Source organism: Suricata suricatta, chromosome 4 (genome assembly GCF_006229205.1).
Source record: "Suricata suricatta isolate VVHF042 chromosome 4, meerkat_22Aug2017_6uvM2_HiC, whole genome shotgun sequence".
Lineage (NCBI taxonomy): Eukaryota > Metazoa > Chordata > Mammalia > Carnivora > Herpestidae > Suricata > Suricata suricatta.
This window is the reverse complement of record NC_043703.1, coordinates 52,255,808-52,278,265: the sequence shown is the minus strand read 5'-3', so window position 1 is coordinate 52,278,265 and position 22,458 is coordinate 52,255,808. Positions and strand designations below refer to the sequence as shown.

The 22,458-nt window shown below is 44.0% G+C and overlaps 1 protein-coding gene across 2 annotated transcripts in view; it reads left to right on the top strand.

Moving 5' to 3' along the window:
* The window catches only part of ENOX1 (ecto-NOX disulfide-thiol exchanger 1), a 240,232-nt gene that overhangs the window by 154,007 nt on the left and 63,767 nt on the right, over window positions 1–22,458 (top strand). For both annotated transcript variants that reach the window (XM_029936687.1, XM_029936688.1), the window contains one exon: window positions 22,228–22,335. In XM_029936687.1, coding sequence (XP_029792547.1) covers window positions 22,228–22,335 — 108 coding nt within the window. The remainder of the gene's footprint in view (window positions 1–22,227; window positions 22,336–22,458) is intronic.

Sequence of the window (22,458 nt, the reverse complement as noted above, 5' to 3'; positions counted from 1 at the left end):
TTTATAAATGACAAATTATATTTTAAGAGCTTTTATGAAGTATTTAGGTAAATGAACTGAGGATTGATTAGTTTGGAATTTAAGTTGCAATGTGAGGATTTCCTTCTAAGTAGGGTTCATGAGCCTCAAAAATGACAATTAGAAGGAAGAAATCACACATACGTCATGATCTGGTCGTGTACTCGTTCCGGAAGAAGCACATAACAACATTATCGTAATGTCTTTGATATATGAAAACATCAGTACAGAAAATTATTCGGCGTCACTGGACAGGGCAAGAAAATCGCATTATTAAAAAAAAAAAGAAAATCACATTATTACAGGGTAGAAAAAGAGGCTTTATTTTATACTTTCATGTGTAATTAGTAAAACCTTTCATCTTAAAAAGTTCAAAAAGTATGTGTGTGGATAAGTACACACACACACACACACACACACACACACTCACACACACACACCAATCTGGAATCTACAATGTAAGGGCTACAAAGATACACCCTATGTTTATTTGATTCTATTTCAACTTCCTAAATGATGTTTTTTCTTTCTGAATAGAAAACAATTCATAAGACATTGCCCACATTCGTATTAAATGTCTTTCACATTTGACTAGAATAAGAAAATTAGGGGCACCCAGGTGGCTCAGTTGGTTAACAGTCCAACTTCAGCTCAGGTCATGATCTCACAGTCCTTGGGTTTGAGCCCTGCATCAGGTTTTGTGCTGACAGCTCAGAGCCTGGAGCCTGCTTCAGATTCTGTGTCTCCCTCTCTCACTGCCTGTCTCTCTCTCTCTCTCTCTCTCTCTCTCTCAAAAATAAATAAAACATTAAAAAAAAAATAAAACTTCTAAAACATACACATCTCTTAAATGATGTGGCTTTAAAAAGGTTTGAGGACTTGACATCAAGTTTCACAAGAGCCATATTTGGGGTTCATTATTGTCTTCCTTTTCTTTCACTTAACTACCCAGAGTTTGTAGTTTCATTGTGTACCCATTCTTTAGCCGGGCATCTTGGGGTATGCGCTGTAATAGCCCATGAGACACTGATGAGGATCCTTGCGTTGGTAATTCACTGGCACCTTTCATTAGGCTGTTAAGCCACTTGGAGAGTTCTTGCCAGCAGCGTGTTTATTTCGTAACATTTGCAGACTGTATTCCCTGGCCCATCCGAACAGGGTTTGTATCCCACTTGGGCATGAGACTCCTGGAGGGCTGTGAGGTACATTTGGAACCAGAACTGGAAACCCATTCTCCGATTCTTGGCCCCACACTTTACATCACAAAGCCCAACCCGTTCGAAATGATCATACCTGACATGTGCACAGGGGTCTGGAAGTTTTACAAGCGCACTCCCGTTTGACTCTGGACAAGATACAAAAACTCAAAGCAAAGATAAGGGAGAGGAAGCCTCCCTAAGTTTGATTTTTCTTTTTTCGCAGTTTCAGACAAGGTTGGGTCACAGGGTATCTTGCCATTTTCATTGGACAGAGACCATCAGATAAGGAGATAAGCTAGCTGCCTTTATGCCAGCTGCGTGGTGCCAAGCTCTTGCACTAGGAAATGAAAACACTGAAACAGTAGAAAGAAAAGGTGGCTCCAGCCTGACTGTTTTCTGTACAACTCTCTGTAAGTCAGCCCTTCTGAGCCTCGGGGCTTTCATGTTGACCATGGTGCTGCCCCCCTCAATCAGGGTCTGTTGGAATAAAATGAGATCATATATATGAACAAGTTGGGACGGCCCCCCATTTCTAATGAAAATGTGAAGAAATGTAGAGGTTTAAGAGAAGACCCAGGTTTGCAGGGCAAGTCTGGACAGATCCGAGTGTGAGTTTCCTGACATCAGGGTGGCCTTGCTCCTACACCCCCCTTGTCCCCAAGGGCACCTCCCCACTGGTAATTCAGGTCAGTTTACCCCAAGGCTTGCGTTCAGGAGCATTTGAATTGTGAGTGTGAGTGCTTACCTCAGTTTCTCAGGTAGGAAATTGAGACCTAGAAATAGCAAGTGACTCGTCCAGAGTACAGCCTGTTCCTGGCAGAGTCAGAGTGCCAGCCCAGGCCTGTCTGACCACAGCTCCCGCATTTGCTCTGTTATCCCAGAACTTTTTACAGTGTTCTCTGGAAGTGGTGCTCCAGAATTGCCGTCGTCAGGGGAGCCGAAGACCAGCAGGCTCCGCCCTTGCTGTGCTAGCTGATTGCTAGAAATATTACTGGCAAGAGCCCATGCCTGTTTCCAGACTCTGCCACAGCCCCTAATTTGGGCTTTGCCTTAGCAGAGTCAGAGCTAGCACATAGAAAATAACATACGTGTGGCTTTTATTTATTAAACTTGAACTGCAAAAATAAATCTCTTCACTTCGGGGAAGGGAAAAAGAAGCCCTAATAAAACTTAACTATGGGAGGCTTCATCTCATAATTAGTTATCCAGCTCTTCCATTAATTAATGTGATCATCAAATGCATCCTCATTAGTAATCATCCCTTCTAAAAATAATGAGGCTAGTGGAGTAATCGTTGTAGGAGCCAGGGGTAGAAATAATGGCATTGCCCTGCAGACCATTAAAATCGTTTGGCTTCTACCTCTTAACTGCTCTCCCCAACATCTGCAGTGGGAAATGGCGGCTCTCCAGTCGACCTGCAGCCATTCCCAGGATAAAGCCACTCCGCTCTGCCCTACCCTGTCAGCTGCCGTCCTTGGATGACCTCTGAACGACCCTCCTTCCACCACTTCTTTTGGAAATTGCCTCCTGACTTCAAGGCCGTATCACATCAAGAGTACCAGATTTATAGTGAAACGGATCTTTTCTTAAATGTAGTAAATCAAAATGGGCTTTCGCGGCAGACACATGCTGGCCTTTTCGCTCTGTTTGACCGTTGTCGGCTCTCTCCACCCCCCCCCCCAGCCCCCGCAGCCACCAACGCTAAAATGAATCCTTGTCATCTGGCCTTGACTTCTTTTCTCTATAGTCTGCCAACACAAAGAAGCGGCCAGGTCCCCGTGGCGCCCCGAACCCAGGTGTCCTGCTCCGGGCCAGACTGGTGTAACTATCTGCCTCTCAGATCGGGCCGCTGGGAGGCAAGCGCGCCCCAGGCCTCTCTCCGTGCAGCTGGGTAGGAGAGGAAGCTTGAGGGGGATCTCCTCATTGGAAATGAGCACCGAGGAGAGGAAACGGAGAACTGTAGTGGAGGCCACGCGAAACGTGGAAACAAAGAAGCAAGGAGACTGAGTCAGAGGGGAAAAAAATCCTCTTCACCTGAGGTGAGAATAAAGAGCCAGGAAGACGAACGTGGGTGGAAATTGCCGTTTTTCTGGTCTAGGTTTGTCATTTTAATTTTTTTAATGTTTATTTTTGAGAGAAAGAGACGGACAGAGCGTGAGTGGGGGAGGGGCAGAGAGCGAAGAAGACACAGAATCTGAAGCAGGCTCCAGGCTCTGAATGGTCAGCACAGAGCATGACGTGGGGCTCGAACTCCTGAATTGTGAAATCATGACCTGAGCCCAAGTCAGACACTTAACCAAGTGAGCCACCCAGGTGGCTTTTCCCAAAAGAATATATATTCATTCAGTGCAGAAAACTTGGAAACATAAAAGAAGCATATAAAGGAGACAGCAATCATTCCTAGTGTCACCACCCAGATACAATCCTTGTTAACACTTACATGTCTCCTGTGGTCTTTTTCTCTGATGCACACACACACACACACACACACACACACATATACACACACACACACACACATATACACACACACACACACACACACACACACACACAGAGTTAGTCATTTCCCAAAACTGACTTGTGGAATAGCCACATTCAGTCCGTTCACATTTCTGGAATTGTACCCAAAGTGTGAAACTGGGAATTCAGTTCCAGGATGTTAGATGGTTAGTTAAAGGCTATGTTTTCTCCTGTGGTTAACAAAGTACCCTAAAGAGTCATCAAGGGAAACGTAGGCAAAGTTAGTGCCCGTTCTGGCCCTCACTTTACAGACCACCCGTTTCATTCAGTCTGTCGCCAGGAAGACCCTGCCTCCTGAGTTTCTTGTCTTGATGCAGAGCCCTCAGTCTGGTACTTATCTCTCCTGTTTTAGTGCCTTCTGGGTGTCTCTGTGCCTGCCTTCTCTCTCTCTCTCTCTCTCTCTCTCCCCCCTCCCCCCCCACCTCCATCTTTCTCTCTGTCTCTGTCACACACACACACACACACACACACACACACACACACACAGTAAACAGCCACAGCAGCTTTATTTTCTGGCAGTACTGGGAAGATAGAAAAGGGGAGAATTTATTTGAACTCAGCTGTAGGTCTCCAAGGAAGGGGTGTTACAGGAAGTGCTTATGAGCAGAGTGACTATTCAAAACTTTATTATCACTTTTCTTCTTCTTCCTTTTGTTCTCTTAATTTATTCTGCCGCCCTCCCTGTGCATACACACTCCACCTTTTGTGTCCGCCACCACTGCCACCACCACCGTAATCCACCTTAAACCAGGTTATTACTCAGGCATTCCAGTCAGAGGACTTGATTAGCAAGCGCGGGGACTCTCACTCGCTGCAAGTGGTGTGTGTTTTCACCCACGACTTTTCCCTGAGTAAATCCCTTCGTGAGCTAGTGCGCCACACGGTTCGCGATCATTCAAACACAGAGAGGTTACTCTGCAGTTTTGTCCTTCCCTGATTCTCTGGGCACCTTGTCTACTTTCCTCCGGGGTGGCTATTTCTTCCCCCATGGTTCATAGTTCTTAAATTGTGCGACTCACAATTGATTTCAGGAAGGTGTTGGTAATGACCTCTAACTGTAAAGTCCATAAAAAACAGTAGTGCTGAGTTTCTCTTTACAAGATAATCGCCCCCTCCCCCCCAGTAATCATCCTATTTATCATTTGCAGAGAAGGAAAAGAGGGGGTTATAATGTAGTCTCACTACTCCACATCTGAGGATATGAGCTCAGATTGATTTCAGAGAACCGCCAGGTCATTGAAGGGCACTCCCAGGTCTGACTCTTCCCCTGTGGGCCCTCGGGTCTTAGAGGATTAGGCTGGTCTTTCCAGGCAGCTTTTCTGCCCAGCTGGTGACTAACCTGCTTGCTTTTAAGTCCACAATTTGCTGGCCATTTCTCCTGCAAAACTATGCTTTGTTTTGTCTACAGGGTCCATGCACAGTGAAAAAGCAAGGTAGAATAAGATGATAATTGGAATTCTGCTTTACATACAAAATCTGGACTGGATATGGGCTCGGTGTTACCAAGGCGGTTATAGCACGAGAACCACAAAATACAGAACATTAAAACCAGGAAGGGCGGGGCACCGGGGGGCTCAGTGGGTTAAGCGTCCAGCTTTGCCTCAGGTCATGATCTCACGGGTCATGAGTTTGAGCCCCAAGTCGAACTGTGTGCTGACAGCTCACAGCCTGGAGCCTGCTTTGGATTCTGGGTCTCCCTCTTTCTCTGCCCCTGCCCTGCTCACATTCTGTCTCTCTCTCTCTGTCAAAAATAAATAAACATTAAAAAAAAAAAGAAAGCCATGAAGGGCTTTAGTGAGCCCCTAATCTAGCATTACTTTCTGCTTGTAATCAAATCGAGAGGTTCAGTCACTGAGCTAACCACCCCACCGCCACCCTATCACCTCTGCTGCCCTGGACTCCCAGTTTCTAGTCCTCAGGTCCTCACTCCATTTGCCCCTACATCTCTGCATTCTGAGAAACTTTGCATTCATTTCTATCTATCTCCCATCCCCCGGAAAAATGAGTTGAGGCACAAGGGATATTTTCTCCCTACAGGTTAACTAAGTGTTCATTCCTTTGTTCTTCTGAGATCATAATTGAAACTAATGCTAGCACCTCAGACCAGTCTCTTATGGCTAACATAGTACTTCATTAAAAAAATTTTTTTTTATGTTTTGTATTTATTTTTGAGAGACAGCCTGAGGAGGAAGGGTCAGAGAGAGAGGGAGACACAGAATCTGAAGCAGGCTCCAGGCTCTGAGCTAGCAGTCAGCACAGAGCCCGACGTGGGGCTCAAACCCATAAACCGTGAGATTATGACCTGATCCGAAGCTGGACACTTAACCGACTGAACCACCCACGCGCCCCGTAACATACTACTGCAGATCCAATAACTCTCTGAATAAACAAATGAAGAAAAGAACAAATTCTCGGATCACCATGCATAATTTATTCGGTGACAGAAAACTCTCAGCTAGCTTCCCTGTGTCCTGATCTCTGCTGCTTTTCCCCACACATGCCCAAACAAGTAATGATCCTCTCTCACTGAGTGAATAGACCTGGCTTTCTGAGAAGTCTTTGTTGAAACAGGATTGATCGAGTCCTCTGGTCTTTAGAGGTCATGAATGCGCTCTGCTGGCGCTGCGGATCCCAGGGAACCTGCTGGTCCCTCATCTCCTCCAGCTCCCAGGGAGGTCCCCTTGGGGCTCCCAGAGAATGGCCGCTCAGGCAGTCAGCACAGACTTTCCATTCCTGCTGCCTGGGTGTGTTTCTGTCCAGACAACATCCTTCTACCGTCCGAATGCTCTAACAGTTTTAACGGGTCCTAGAAAATGATATTTTTATTTATTTATTCCATGTTTATCAAAGAACCAGGGATCAGAAACCATAGGGAAGACGCCTCCAAATCAGGCAGTACAGTGCTTAAAATTTCTTTCTAATGGCTTTTCCTAATACTGAAGGTGATGTTATATGACAGATTGAGACTGAAAGGATAATGGGGAACATGCCCACACCGCTCTTTAGTGGAAAGACCCTAAAACATGTCAGGAAATAAAGTTCATTTTTCTGAGCAGTTCTGCCATTCCCTTCCCGCTGCTTTGCTGCGCATGTTTGTAGCCCGGGAAGCGTTTCCGTGGAGCTCAGCCCTGATAAGTTTGATAGGACATACGTGGAAAACTGTACTTTTCAAATATATGTGGAGCATCTACAAAAATGAATCTTAAAGCAAATCTCTGCAGATTTCAGAGGAGTGCTCTCACATCTTCTGACCACAACAAACTTGTTAGGAAATCAATGTCACTAAACATAACTAAAACAGATCCTATGCATTTGGAAATTTAAAGGCACACATCTAAACCCACAAGTCCAAAGAAATCACAAATGTAATTTTAAAAATACTCCAAGTAATTGATAATTAAAATGCAACATAGCAAAACTTGTGGGATGCTGCTAAAACAGAACCTAGAGGACAAATTAAAATTAAAAAAATTTTCTTAATGTATATTTATTTTGGCGAGAGAGACAGAGCATGAGCAGAAAAAGGGCAGAGAGATGGAGACAGAATCTGAAACAGGCTCCAGGCTCTGAGCTGTCAGCACAGAGCCTGTTGCGGGGCTTGAACCCATGAACTGCAAGATCATGACCTGAGCCAAAGTCCAATGCTCAACTGACTGAGCCACTCAGGCACCTCCCCACTTTAAATGCATGTTTTAAGAAGAAAGAAAAGTGGAAACAGGAGTAAGCATCCACCTCTTAACTAAAAAATAACAAACACAAAGAAGAATAATAAAAATAAAGATAGAAATGACCAAAATAGCAAACAGACATGCAATAGAGAAGATCAACAAAGCTAAATGCTGTTTATTTGAAAAGACTAATAAGAATGGAAAATCTTTGGTAACAGTGATTGCAAAAGATGAGAAGGACTGAATAAACAAAACTAGAAATTAAAACAAAAAATAATTGCAGATGTGGCAGGTTAAAGAGATGTGAGAAAATCAGAAATGGTGACATTTGAAACTGAAGATAAATTCCTATAGGAAAAAAATACCTTATCAAAATTAAGTCAGGAAAAAATTGAAAGCCTGAACTATATCATTAAACATTATTAAAATCTTAACATTAAAGCAACAGACCCAAAATGACTTTATAGTCAAGTTCCACCAAACATTCAAAGAGGATTATGCCAGTCTTTCACAAACTTATTCAGAAAATGGAAAGGAAGGAAACACCTCCCAACTAATTCATAAGGCTAGGGTACTTGATACCAAAAAGGGGCAAGAATGATAGAAAAAGTGGGAAGAAGGTTATAAGTTAGTCTCACTCAGGAACATAGATTTAAAATTCCTTTTAAAAAACTAATTTAATCTGGTATCTTATAAACCACCCTATTGAGTTTTTCCAAGGAATTCAAGGTTAGTTCAACATTACAGAAGCCTGTTAATGTAATATATCCCATAAACAGGATTAAACTAGAATAATCAGTCTAATAACTCTACAGAATATCCACTCATGATTTAAAGCTAAAATAGACAAAGAAAAAAGGACGGTTTTAACAACCTGGATTAAAAGAGAACATTCTGATCTGGTTGAAGATTATCCACAGTGAACTCAGTGGCAAAACAAGTGATTATTTTTTAACTCTCCCAGAATAATCCTGATACAGTCTTTCTTACTCTTGACCAAATTACTTAGACTAGCAGGGCGCTGCTTTGTGTGACTTGTTTTGTATCATGATTTACATGTTCAAATTGTCATCTGGAAGCAAAAATGGCTACTGCACAAAGTCTGCCAGCAGACCCTGAAAATGTGGTTTCCCTATTCTTTCCTGTTGAAAAATTAAAAGTCATTAACACTAACGTTAGTGTTATCCCATGTTTCTAGAATGCATGCTTAACTAGCTGTTTATCATGCATGATGATCTTTTCTGTGGCATCACTGTCAGGAGAGGTCTTCCAGCTGACTTTGGCAGAACCTGGGATTGAGATTTTCATTAGAGATGCTTGAGTAGGCTTCCCTCCACCCGTAATGTTAAAATGCATGCAGTCGCTGATCTTGAATGAGGGGATTGCCAAGACTGGAGGAACACTTCACAGGGTAGATTGATATTAAGTGTAAAGCCTCAGCTCTAATTTCAGTTAATTTTTACACCTCAGGAGCCTTTTTTTGCTGTTATCATTCATGGCCATGCTGACACCATTTATTGTAAAGGCTGAGTAATTCCGCTCACTTCTTTAATGCTTCCTACATTTAATGTTTCCAAAGCAGAGAAGATTGGTTTAAAATGGTAATTTTCTGTCTGCACTTTTGAGGTCCATGCGAGATGGCTAGTGCCGCATCTCACCAGATAGAATTCAGCCCCGGCAGGAGGAGCAGGGGCTGCCCTTCACGGTGACAAGACTTGTTGAGGCTTTTTTGTTGTTGCTGCTGCTACTGTTGTTTTTCCCCTTAAAGACAGTCTGCAGTTCAGAGACAGAAAACCCGAGATAGTCCAGGGGCTGAGTAGCTATCACAGGGTGCACCTGCACTTAATAAAGCTCCTCAGGGAACATGCTCTTTCCTGTGCCTGCACCTGTCTATCCTGGGCTTGGCCCTGAAGTAGGGAACAGGAAAACCTGGAGTTCTCCGAAGGTTCGAGTTACAATGAGACTCCTAACATGTGGGCTTCCAGACCAGATTCAATATATTAAAATAACTTGGAGACTTTGGGGGAGCAAGCCAACTTTTTCTGCCTCCCGCCCCTCTTCTGTGATAGATGAATGTGTCTTTTTATTTGCGGGCCTTGTCCCAGTGGCTTCTAAAGATTACAAGTGCTAAGTTCAAGGGCTATTCCCCCTTCTCATCCTGCCCCTAGATGTCCTAGGCTCCTACTGTAAAGAAATGATAACTTGTTTAACAAGGAAGAGATGGGAAAATTGCAATCATTGAATTAGCTTCCTTAAAGTTCAGGGGTTAATCCAGAGGTAGGTCATAGAGGCAGCGAAGTCCTTCTAGACCCACAGCAGGGAAAGTTTTCCATCCTTGGGCATCTACGGCTGATGCAGATAGAACTTGCAGCCATGTTCTCTCACTTCATTTTCCTGCAGAACATGTCAGATCATTACAGTTTTCTCACCGTTACGATTCAAGTTGAAGCTCTCAAGACCCCAACACAAGTTCTTATCCCATAGCCATTAAGTCAAATGCTGCTTTCCTAAAACTGCAATCAAAGAAGTCCGTGATGGTGGTAATATCTGATGTTAATGAATCTAGACGAGCATAGTTCGGCTCTCCAGGAGCTAAGCTGAATGAGGCCCAGATCACTTGGTATAAGCCACCTCCAAAGTTGGCCACAGGACATCGGTCCAAAGTCACCCATAAAGGGTTTTCTAGCTATAAGCTGTGACCATGACTGGGTTATAACCCTGCAAAGAAGGAGCAAATCTCCATTGGCCTTGAGGGCACAGTGTAAGACCCAGCTGTTTAATCAAGTTCTTGTTTGAGGTAAATGGGCCAATCTGGCAGGAGAGCAGGGTAATATTTTAAATTTCTACATTAACAGCTGTACATGTGCCCAGAGGCTGGGGTGATGACCACCTACTATAACTGGGGGGAAAAAAGTGATAGGCATAAATAAATCCCAGCAAACTGGACTATCATTTGCAGTGGAATTGCCAGCAAAGGCAGTAGGGAGACTATCACCGACAGATACTCCTACTTCAGCAAAGCACTTGATGCCTTCTCTTATGAATTGCATGACTGGTGTTAATTCGAGTTGGCTGGCCCTGCGTTTTGAAAATTGGCTGAAGGTGGGTAGCCAGCCTGGCTAGGCGGGGCTGAGCCACAGCCCTTTCTCGTGGAATCCTAATCCCCAGTACTGCCCGCCCAGCCCACTCACGTAAGCTAAAAGTCACTTGACCTTGCTGGGTCTTCGCGTCTCCATTCTTGCCAAGAAGATAAGAGCACTTTCATTTAACTTGGTGTCCTTTGCCATTTAAGAAGCCGCACATGCTTAACGGATGTTTCACAGTATCCCCCCGGTGAGTATGGCTGTCTTTAACATGTGAAGAAAGTGAAAACCAGAAAGCTGAAATGACCCTGCAAATCACACTATTAAAAAAGAAAGATCGTTTGTGGAAAGGAAAGTAGGTCTTAGGGCCTTCCAAACCACTCTCACATTGGCTTTTTCTGTATTCAGTATTCAGGAAATTAATTGATGTATGATTTTTCAAATGATAAATTATTCCTCATGACACAGTTATGAGAGAAGAGACCAGAGCAGTGAAGTGGTTTGCAGGTCACACAGCAGGTCAGTAAGAAAGCTAACCATGAGAGCCTTTGAAATGCTAACTAGTGGCTAATTTTTTTTGCCTTTTCACTAGTGCTTGGCAATATATATGTTTGTTTTTCACACTCGTGTTGCTTTCTCGGGATGTGCGGTATTATGACCAGTAACTCCATTGGATTATAAAATGCTGAGAAGTATCTGTTTTTAATACAGATCCCTCCTAGGGGGATATTCAAGTGAAAGCAATGGTCTCTAAAACCATGTCTGATGAAACCTGGCCTTCTTCCCCCCTCCCCCACCCCAGCCCAGCAGGCCAGGGTCATGATCTCCCCTCTCCTGCCCAGGCACTGGGCTGCCTGAGAGGATCTTTTTTTTTTTTAATGTTTTTTATTTATTTTTGAGAGACAGAGAGAGCGCAAGCAGGAGAGGGTCAGAGAAAGAGGTAGACACAGAACCGGAAGCAGGCTCCAGGCTCTGAGCTAGCTGCCAGCACAGAGCCTGACGCGGGGCTCGAACCCACGAACCGCGAGATCATGCCCTGAGCCGAAGCCAGACGCTTAACCAACTGAGCCACCCAGGCGCCTCTGAGAGGATCTTTTTCTAAACATCCTCCTCTACATGACAAAATTATTTTCAGTAATAATCATAAAATAAAGTGAATAATAACAACCAGGAAGGAAACGCAGTGACATTTTTCCCGTTGATTTTCACATATAATTATGTCTATAGGAAAAAAAAATTACAGCGGTACAATGTAAGGGGAAAAAAAATCACAACCATCTTAGTTTGTTTTTGTTTTTGTTTTTTTTTTAATCCAACTAACAGTTTGCACTTTGATCCTTTGATTATGGTACAGACAACAGTATGTAAATAGCTGTCCAGTTAATATGCGAGGTTTGATAAAACCAAATGACAAAGGTACAGTTCAGGAGACTATTAATTGTACCACTGATGTAACATTTTCTTCATTTGTCCTTTAGTTTTAAAGCAAACAATTGGTTTAAAAATAATAGATTTCGGGCCACCTGGGTAGCTTGGTTAAGGGTCCCACTCTTGATTTTTGGCTCAGGTCGTGATCTCATCATTCCTGAGATAAAGCCCCCACCCCAGCCCCCCATCGGGCTTTGTGTTGACAGCAGTGGAGCCTGCTTAGGATTCTCCCCCTCCCCCTCCTCCTCTCCCCCTCCTCCCACTCTGCTCTTCATGCACATTCTCTCTCTCTCAAAAATAAACGCTAAAAAAGAAGTAAAATAACAAAAAGAATGCATTTCAATTTCTAAAATACTGAAAATTCAGTAAGAATACGTAACATTGGAACTGAAGTTTGCACTTAATAAAAATAATACTGCTCATGGTTCTCACCGTGTTTTACAGTTTAAACTTTAAACATAAAAATTCTTTCATGGATCCGGTACAATGAACTGAAATAGCTCAGGTTCTACCTGTTAGTTTTTGCAATAGTCTGTGCTACCTTTGTTGATTTCAAATCTGTATCAATGTAGGAAAGCCTGTGGTGCTAATGGGATTGGAGGCACTGTGTCTAAAGCAAGCTCAACTGATTCTAAAGCCAGTGTGTGCAGCGAGTCCCCTGGTGATGGGGGGAGGGGGAGCAGAAACTGGGCCGTCTCCAAATTAGCTTCTGCGCAGAGGGTGTTTGTTAAAGGCCAAGTAGTGAAAATGTGCTCATTTGAAGATTTCATACATATTAAATGCTAACAATAACAGCAGCAATTTTAGGACAACAAAGGAGTTTTTGTCAGAAAGGAGTATTTTATCATTGATTTTTGTGTAGGATTGCTGGTACACAGTGATAATAAATGGATGGACCTTTAGTTGTTTGTTTTTTTTTTTATTGTTAAATTGTGTACAGTTGCACCTGCTTATTTCCTGCACTGAGGCAGAAGGCTCCCAGAGCTCGGCCCTTGATACCCCCCCCCCCCCCCCCCCCCCCCCCCCCCCCCCCCCCGCCACCTCCCCTGCCTGCAGACTTAGGCCCCCAAATCTGCATGTCCGTGTTAACCTGTGTTTCCCAACCTCCTAGTCATTCTTAAAGTCTTCACATTTATCACTCCTGCTTCCCTTTGGAAATTTTGCAAGACTCACACACGTGTGGACTTTTCCCTTTCTCTACAGTAAGGGAAGTCCCAGTGTTCTGGGCCAGCCCCTGGGAATTCAGAAACACCCCTGCTCTCGGGGTTGTGCACTTCCCCTGGTCTAGAGGATCCACAGCCTGTGCCCGCGCCCTGTGACCTCTTGCTCAGATGTATGCACACTGTGTGTGTCCTTCCATCAGACCCTTCTTCGCATTCTGAGAAAGGCCCCATGTCAGAGCACACTGGCCTGGCTGGGCAGCAAGGCGCCTCATGCCTCAGGGTTTCAGGCACCCCCTTGAGGACTCAAACCCCTGAAAACACTTGCTTTCTCACCAGCTTCCCAGAACCGGCTTAGACTCCCAGGGTACTGATAGTCATGACCCTAGGGTTCATGGTCTCGACCTATGAGAACAGGCAAGCCCGGTCAGGCCTGTGTGGGCTGCTTGGCTCTGACTGACATTAGGATCTCAATAGCCAGGTCAGGGAATAGGGCTGCACTCCAGGCGTCTCTGGGCTGTAAATGAAGCCTGATCCCATCACGAGCAAGAGATTGCCTTTCTGCCTAGCAATGAGAATGGCATTTAAAATTCAATATCAGAAAAGATATTGACGAGATTAAGGGCCTGAAGGAATTGATTTATGAGGAAAGACCCAAGGAATTAAATATGTATAGCCTGGTGTAATAGGATATTAGGCTCGAAGCACAATTTCATTTCTGTGATCCAGTGTTCCTGTTATCAGTCATCTGAACGGTGGAGCTCTCTCCCAGAGATGTTTCTCCCTCAGGGGTCACCGTGCTGGAGGCAGAGAGGAAGGCACCGCGATTGATAAAACGGGCCACAGGCTTGGTTAGGCTCGTACCTTGCCGTAAATTGAAGTGCAGTTTCATCCCCAGGTGGAAGCAGATGACATTTTAAAGTAGAATAGACCTTGAGTAGTCTTACCACCTATGTGACAAGAAAATTCAGGCTAGTTCAATTCCATCTTTTTTCCCCCCAAGGAGAAAAGTGAAAGTTGTTACTACCAGGTGGTAAATGACTGTCCTTCCCCTGAGCCAGCTTCCTCTCCTCTGTCAGGAACACTGTTCGATGTGTTTGCCTTTAGGCACAGCCTTGCTTTTACGTTATGGTAATATGCACTTGATTTTCCACATCTCAGACTTTCCCGAACAACCGGGACTGGCCCAGGATTCACAGTGATGGATATAGAGCAGCCCAGGGGACTGCATCAGCAGGACTTAAGGCTGACATCCCCAAGTGGTTTTGCAATCTGTGAAAACCACCACAGGGTTGGGAGGGCAGAGAGCGGCAGACAGCCTCTCCTCTGCTGTCCTGCCCATCGCTCCCTTGTGGCGTATTCAATAAATTTCTATCTCCTTTGGGGGGGAAAAAAGAGAGAAGGCAGAGAGTGTGGAGGGTACTGGGGTGGAGGGGGAAGGAGAAGAACAGTAAGCTGTGTTTGGGGAGCAGGATCTCATCAAGCAAGAAGGGATTAATGGACGTGTCCTGGCACCTTATGGCAGGTCAAGGTGACGTGGGTCTGGCAGGGTTGGCCATAGGTGAGGTTCAGCTCGCAGACTAAACTGTACAGAGAAATCAGGTTGGAGACCAGGTGCGCCGCCTTGGTGGTGCCCTATGTTCTCAGGCGATGCCATGTGGCCTGGATGCTAACCCAAGTGCTGGGATTGGTCCTTCCAGACACTGCCACAAGTACCATGGCCTTCGGAAGTCCCTGGACTTCGTGTCCTTGGGCAACATTTTACTGGCTTCAAAAGCATATCCCACTGGGATATATCTAATTTATAGCAAGGTTGTGGAGAGGGAATAACATTTATTAAAACTGAATCAAAGGGGCAAAAACGCATTTTAATTTACATTGATGACCCTCTATGGGTTCAAGTGTTTCCAGACTTCGATGCATGAATCTAGCATTATATAATCTGTTAGCCATACCAAAACTTTACCTTGGTAGCAGAATTATAAAATCTAGGGAAAAAAGACAAAGAAGGAGTTACAGTTTTAATGCAAAGTTCAATCCACTGCAGAGTTCACAGAGGTATACGCAAAAGCATGTTTGCCAGCAGGCTTGCTTTAAAGTGGAAATGTTGAAGGCGAGGTAGAAGTCATTGCTAGAAGGATTGTAAGTTTGGCGTGTCCTGATTTCCGTTTTAAACTGACAGTGTGGTGTGGTTGCCAGGGTTGAAACCACGGTTTAAAGCAGGAAAATTGAGATGTGCGAGTGGTAGGTCTCTCCCAGACAGTGCGGCCCTGGATACATGACTTAACCTTTGTGTGCCTGTGACTCGCCCATCTGTAAAAATGGAAATGTGACCTCACTTATTCTGGGGCTCCAAATAACATTTGTAATGCTCTTTGAGTTTGTCAGAGAAAAAGACCCATTACACACTGACGTCTACATCCCCAAAGAGCATTACAAATGATCCTATTAAATCAGTGGCCTGGAAATACGAAGATGTGTCAGGTACGGCATTTATTTACCTGTTATTGTCTGCCAGAGTATTTGCACTTGATTGGCAGATGGATAATTGCCTAATTGGAACACACTCAATTGTAACCACCAAAAATTGTAATAGTGCATCTGCTTAATGTCATACTCTCCAATGTTAAATTAAAATTATGCTGCAGTCAGCCAATCCAACCGAGAGACTCTTCTGATTAAGTTCTAGCTGCCTGTGAACTTCTTTAATTGAGGCACGTTAGTACTTAAACATCCCAAGTAGAAAGAATATGATACAGCCCCATAAATTTCAAGTGAAAAAGAACCAGAAAGGCTGACTTAAATTATCTGGTTGTGGACTGTCTCATTGTTTTTATAGGGCATCTAGTCAAATGAAGAATAGCAGTTTTGACTCAGCACTGCTCTGAATACATAAATATTAGGTTCATAAGTTTATGCTTTGTGAACAAAAGAAGGCATTAATCTTGAAGAATGCAGAAAACAGCCTAGGGGTGTTGATTCTGTTTTTCCTCCAGTGATGGTTTTGTTCTGTTTTTGGTGGAACATGGGGAGGAAGTTATAAGATTATACATTTATTGAGTAGATTTCCTTAGCCTTTCAAGAAATAGTCCCCGTTAGATTAAGAAGGCTATCTAGAACTGCCAGAGTAATGAATCAAATGTCTTAAATGAGCTGCTTCTTTCCTCTGAAAGTTCCATATATTCATATGTGTCCATATGTCTAGAGCAATAAATCACCCAGTGATAGATCCTCAGGTAGCTTTTGTTATTGTGATTGTTTTGGGTTTTGTCTATGTGTGTGCAATTTTTGTTTTATTTTGTTTTACTAGATCATGGTTTAATCCCATAGAAACAGGGAATCCAGACTAAGCTTATTCATTCATTTCTGGACTCCCCACTCATTCAGCACCTATACTGTGTGTTAGGGATGATGTAATGCTTGACCCTGCCATTGGTGGATATAATCTCATTGAAGAGATGCCTATAAAAGGCCATCTTTCATATTAAATGCTTTGTGAGTGTAGAAGTTAGGACAATTAACTTTGCCTGGGTGATTGACGGAGGTCTTAACGCAGAAGAACCCAGGGATACTGCCTATGGTCATGCAGCTCCTGCCCTGGACAAAGGCACCAGGCCAAATAGGCAAGTGGGAATTAAATCGAGCCCCCACTTCACTGCCAAACTATGTGCTGTAGGGAGGAGTTCATGTCTTCCTGTCGGATGGGGCTGTTTTCTGTTTGCAAAAAGTCATCATATGGGTGGTGCTCATCGAAAAACATTCTTTAAGTTGGCCTAAAAGTGAGTAGGAATCTTCCAGGCAGAATTCTGGATAATGATCTTGTCACAGAGTCATGAAGGGACCTCACACATCCAGGAAAGGATGCGATCAGGGGTTTGGGTTTTATCCAGTAGAGTTTGGGGAACCAAAAGTATTTTTTAGTTATTACTATTATTGCAGTATGGGTGACACACAATGTTACATCAGTTTCAGGCATACAGCATTTTTTGGTGTTGAATTGTAGAAGTTCTTTATATGTTTTGGATATTAACCCTTTATCAGATATGTTATTTGCAAATAACCATCTCCCATTCAGTGGGTTGCTTCTTGGTTTTGCCGATGGTCTCCTTCACTGTGTGAAAGATTTTTATTTTGGCATAGTCCCAATAGTTTATTTTTGCTTTTGTTTCTCTTGCCTTAGGAGACATAATCCAGCAAAACGTTGTTATGGCTGATGTCAGAGAAATTACTGCCTACCTTCTAGGAGTTTTATGGTTTCAGGTCTCACATTTAGGTCTTTAACGCATTTTGGGTTTATTTTTGTGCATGGTGTAAGAAAGTGGGCCAGTTTCATTCTTTGCCTGTAGCTCTCCAGTTTTCCCAGCACCGTTTATTGAAGACACTGTCTTTTCCCATTGCATATTCTTGCCTCCTTTGTTGTAGAATAATTGACCATATATGCATGAGTTTATTTCTGGGCTCTGTCCTGTTCCATTGATCTGTGTGTTTATTTTTTTTGTGCCAATACCATTCTGTTTTGATTACTATGGCTTTGTAGTATATCTTGAAATCTGGGATTGTGATACCTCTAGCTTTGTTCTTCTTTCTCAAGATAGCTATGACTTTTTGAGGTCTGTTGTGGTTCCATACAAATTTTAGTATTACTGTTCTAGTCCTCATGTTTAGATGGTCAGTTCTGTGAGGAGTACAGGGTGAATGACCGGGGGGACAAGCAGATCTAGAGCAAAGGAGAGGGGCTACCTTGACTATGACAGTGCGGGTACAAGGGAGAAAGGGCGGAGGACCGGGGAGGGAGGTTACCAAGGTGATGAAAGGGTAGGGGTGGCCTTGAGGGTTTTAGGAATGCGGCAGAGGCCGTGAAGCCCCCCTTGTAAAGCAATAGCACCTGAGCTGTGGAGTTGAGGCCATGGGTGGGAACAGAGCGCCTGGAGAAGGCACAGTGCAAGAAGAAAAGAACATGGCATGCTAGTCGGCAAGTGGAAGAGCTTCGGTGACTTCAGTGAGGAGAGTTTGAGGGGAGGGCTGTAGACGGAAGTCACATCATAGTAGAATGAGGTTTAAATGAGCACTAAAGGAAACAGTGGTTTTTATCCCAGTTACACATTAGAATTATCTGTTCAGGCGGTTGGTTTTTGTTTATTTTTTAAGTATCATCGCCTAGATATTCTGAGTTAAGTGGTCTTCTTGAGGGCGCAGGAATCAGTCTTGTTTTGAAAAGTTCCCCATATTAAGAAGCACTACCCTTGAAGTAGAAATGAAAACCTCAGCAGCTAGCAAGCATCTGATGAGACGTTTAAAATCACATGGAGTTCAGAGGAAGTACCCAAACATTTTCTAATGAATAATCTTTATATGATCAGACAACAATTAGAACGGTCTGACAAGTAGTAGAAGGCTGGGTGGATGTTGCTAAGTGTTAGCACTTGTTAGGGATGACCTAATGCTTGACCCGGCCATTGGTGGATATAATCTTATATGTTAGTGTTCGTGTGGCCATGGGTGGGTGGACCAGGACAGACATTTGGTGCAGAGGCTTCCGCAAGTTGACAGCTGAGGCCCGCCCTGGGAAGCGGGGTCCCCCTGCTGGGTGCACCCCAGGGAACCCTGCCGCAGGCCCATGAGGTCCCCTGCGCTCACATGCAGCCTCATCCAGAGCGGGAACTAGAGATATCTGAGTGGCTTTCTCTGGGAGAGTGGATTAGGTGTAACTGGGTGGATGTACTGATAGATGGTTATACAGCCATCGGGATCAACAGACTGGATATACGCATATTAACATGAACAGATCTTTAAAAAATAATCCTCAGTAAAAACGAAATATGGCAATATTTCATAAAAATGCCTACTCAAAAAAACAATGTATATTTTAGAACAACGCATCCAAATAAAGATAGAGAGCATTGAAAGAGGTTGCCTGCCCATGAAAAGGAAGTGGGGATGAGAGAGAAGGCATTTTATTTTTAAAAGTGTGAGTCCACAGAGATGAAAAGTACAGCATAGCAAATAGAGTCAATAATAGGGCAATAACTCTGGTGACAGATGGTGACCACACTTACTGTGGTCAGCACTGAGCAATGCATATGTTTGTCAGATCACTATGTTGTGTACTTAAAACTAATATACTGAGGTGCCTGGGTGGCTCAGTTGGTTAAGCGTCTGACTTTAGCTCAGGTCATGATCTCACGGTTTGTGGGTCCATCAGGCCCTGTGCTGACTGCTTGGAGTCTGGAGCCTGCCTCGGATTCTGTGTCTCCCTCTCTCTGCCCCTCCCCTGATCACACACTGTCTGTCTGTCTCTCTCTCCAAAATAAACATTAAAAAAAATTTTTTTAACTAACATACCATAGTATGTCAACTATACTTATAATTAAAATGTTTTATTTTATTTATTTTTATTATTTTTTATTTTAGAGAAAGAGTGCATGTGGCCAGGGAAAGGGCAGATGGAGAGAGGGGGAGAGGGGGAGGGAGAGAGGGGGAGGGAGAGAGGGGGAGGTAGAGGGAAAGGAAGAATCTTAAGTAGACTCCATGCTCAGGCAGAGCCCAACTCGATCCCATGACCCAGGGATCATGATCTAACCCTAAATCAAGAGTCGGATGCTCAACCGACCGAGCCACCTGGGCACCCCAATAATAAAACTTTTTAAAAATAAAATAGATAAAAAGTAATAGAAAGTATGATTCCAAAAAGAAATAGAATAGGATAGAACAGGATGGAAGCTTAAGTGGGAAATGAGGTCAAGGGAAGAGATGTGTGTGTGTGTGTGTGTGTGTGTGTGTGTGTGTGTGTGTGAGAGAGAGAGAGAGAGAGAGAGAGAGAGAGAGGGAGAGAGGGAGAGAGGGAGGGAGGGAGGGAGAGGGGGAGAGAGAGAAAGAGAGAAAGAGAGGGAATAGAATAAAGAAGGGTTATAAATATGTGGATAAAATGGCAGACTCCAATAAGACTCTCACTTTCCCACTTGTTCAGTGTGGGTAACATTACTAAAGCAGCACATACTCCTTACCAGAAAGTTACAAGCAAGACTGACCTAGAGATCCTTAAACCCACTTACCCGAAGTCTCCAGATCCTTCTCTATGAACATGTTGCAAAAGCTAATAAACCTTTTTGCAACCTGAAGTCTTTGTCTGGAGAACAGTGTATTGTGAGCTGCTCTGTGTTGTCCACACACCTTTGTGCAACTTCATTTTCGACCTCGGCATAGCTTTTTCCCTTGAACAGATGCACCGTCACTAACATAGCCAACACCCTTCCCCTGAACAGGAGTTGTTTCTAAATGTCGCTAGCCCAAGTGCTCAATGAACAAACATAAGCTACCTATTCTTGAAGACGGTTTCCTGTCCTTCATTTGGCTCAGTTTTAAAGGAGGTTTAAGGATCAGATTGGAAACTTGTCTAGGATGTAAAAACTCATTGGGCATCATCCAAAGTCAGAACACCAGAACCCCCAGGAGCTGTTCTGGGGCCCGTCCTGAATGACCATGAAGGAACAGTCACTCCCCAATGTTTGGAAGCAGTCATTTTAGGTACTTGCCACAGTGCCAAGGTACAATATGGGCTTCTGAGTTTCTGTACTTCAGTCAGCTGATGCACAGTTATGTCACACAAGGTGTTAAGGGAGCCAGTGTGGGATGTACCACCTCACGTGTGATTATGATGCAGGCAGGTGATGAAACAGGGTTTTCAAAATACTGTGCAGAAATCGCCGCTTATGCTAGGGGGCCCTGTCATTGGTTCCTAAATTTACATCCATTGCCAGAGGAGGAAACAGTGCAAGCCAGCCCAAGGGAAAGCATAGTGGGTTTTTCTGAGTGCTTTCTACTCCCCAACATACCCCAAAACTAGGTTTTAAAGGTTTAATTTAATCCTTCCAGTTGGTGGGTTTAAGCATCAGAAATCCAGCGCCAGTGTTTATTCAGGCCTTGATAGTTAAGAGCGGGCCAGCCAGCTTGTCAAGGCCCCAGAGAAACAGCCTTGACGTTGGAGACCGCGACCTCCTGGCCGGAACGCACTAACATTTTAGATCATTAGTGCAGCATTTGTTATGTTCAGTTAGCAGAAGAAATGCTCTTCTGTGTTTTCAAACGAGTCCTTTGTTGTTAGGAAGCTTTGAGTAGACACAGCTATTTCTACGGCTGCTTTGAAGCTCTTGAATGTATTTCGCAGCCCACGTATATAGTCACATACAACCCTGTTCCAAAGAATTAGTGCCGGGCCGCGCCGTGCTTTTGGCAGACAAGGTAAGCCTCAACATGAGTTACAGTTGATAGGGCAAGGAAGGCTCAAGGCAAGGCTTACAAAAATCCCTTCAGTGGCCCTGCTTAAAAATAGCAGTGTAGGCCATAGCTTAGTGTTTTGACAGCTTATATCAGCAGTTTTCTCGGCTGATATATTGATTGCAGTTTGGACTTCAGTCCTGCTGATCTAATAAAACATCACCGTCATAACAGAGAAAGTAAAAGGATCTTTTGTGGTCCCAGCCACTTGGTGAAGTAGCTTCACGGAGCCTTTGTGAGGCTGGTTTCCCCGTCTTCCGTAAAATGAAGTAACGGTGGGCAAGTTGATGAATATATCAAGTTTTTTTATTTTTTAACTTCTTCATCTATCAAAGCTTGTTGTTGATTGACACCGTCCTCTACATTTCGACCAATAACACGTTTGTTCAAAGGAATATGATGGTGCCTTTACAAATACCTAGAAAAGATTTGTTTTATTGTGCAGCAGTATCACAAACTGCCTAATAATGTGTCTAAATCTGCAGTACTCGTTACACTAAGTGGTGGGGACGAGGGGTCACACAAAAGCTAACTGAAGGGGGCGCCTGGGTGGCTCAGTCACTTAAGCTCTGACTCTTGGTTTGGGCTCAGGTCATGACCTCACGGTTGGTGAGTTCAAGCCCTACGTTGGGCTCTGCTCTGACAGTGCAGAGCCTGCTTGGGTTTTTCTCTCTCTTTCTCTCCATCTCTGCTCCTCCCATGCTCTCTCTCTCTCTCTCAAAATAAAAAAATAAACTTTAAAAATGAAAAAGTTAGCTGACGTCTGAATTAAGCCTCTTAAGACCTATAAACAAAAATCTGACTGGACAGGTTTAATATCTTGCAATCACCTGGCCATCACTCCTATTTATCGTAACTATTCTTACTTTCACAGCAATTGCTGACCATCCAGGAGGAGTTAAACAACAAGAAGTCAGAACTGGAACAGGCAAAGGAAGAGCAGTCACACACACAAGCGCTACTGAAAGTCCTGCAGGAACAAGTGAGTGAGCGCACCCGCTCTGCTTCGTGCGTGCGTTCTAATGGGGACGTGCACGTCGCCCGTCTGCCACCTGCGCAGACGTTCCCGAAGTCAGTCTGTAGGACAGTCAGCCTCCACCCTGTC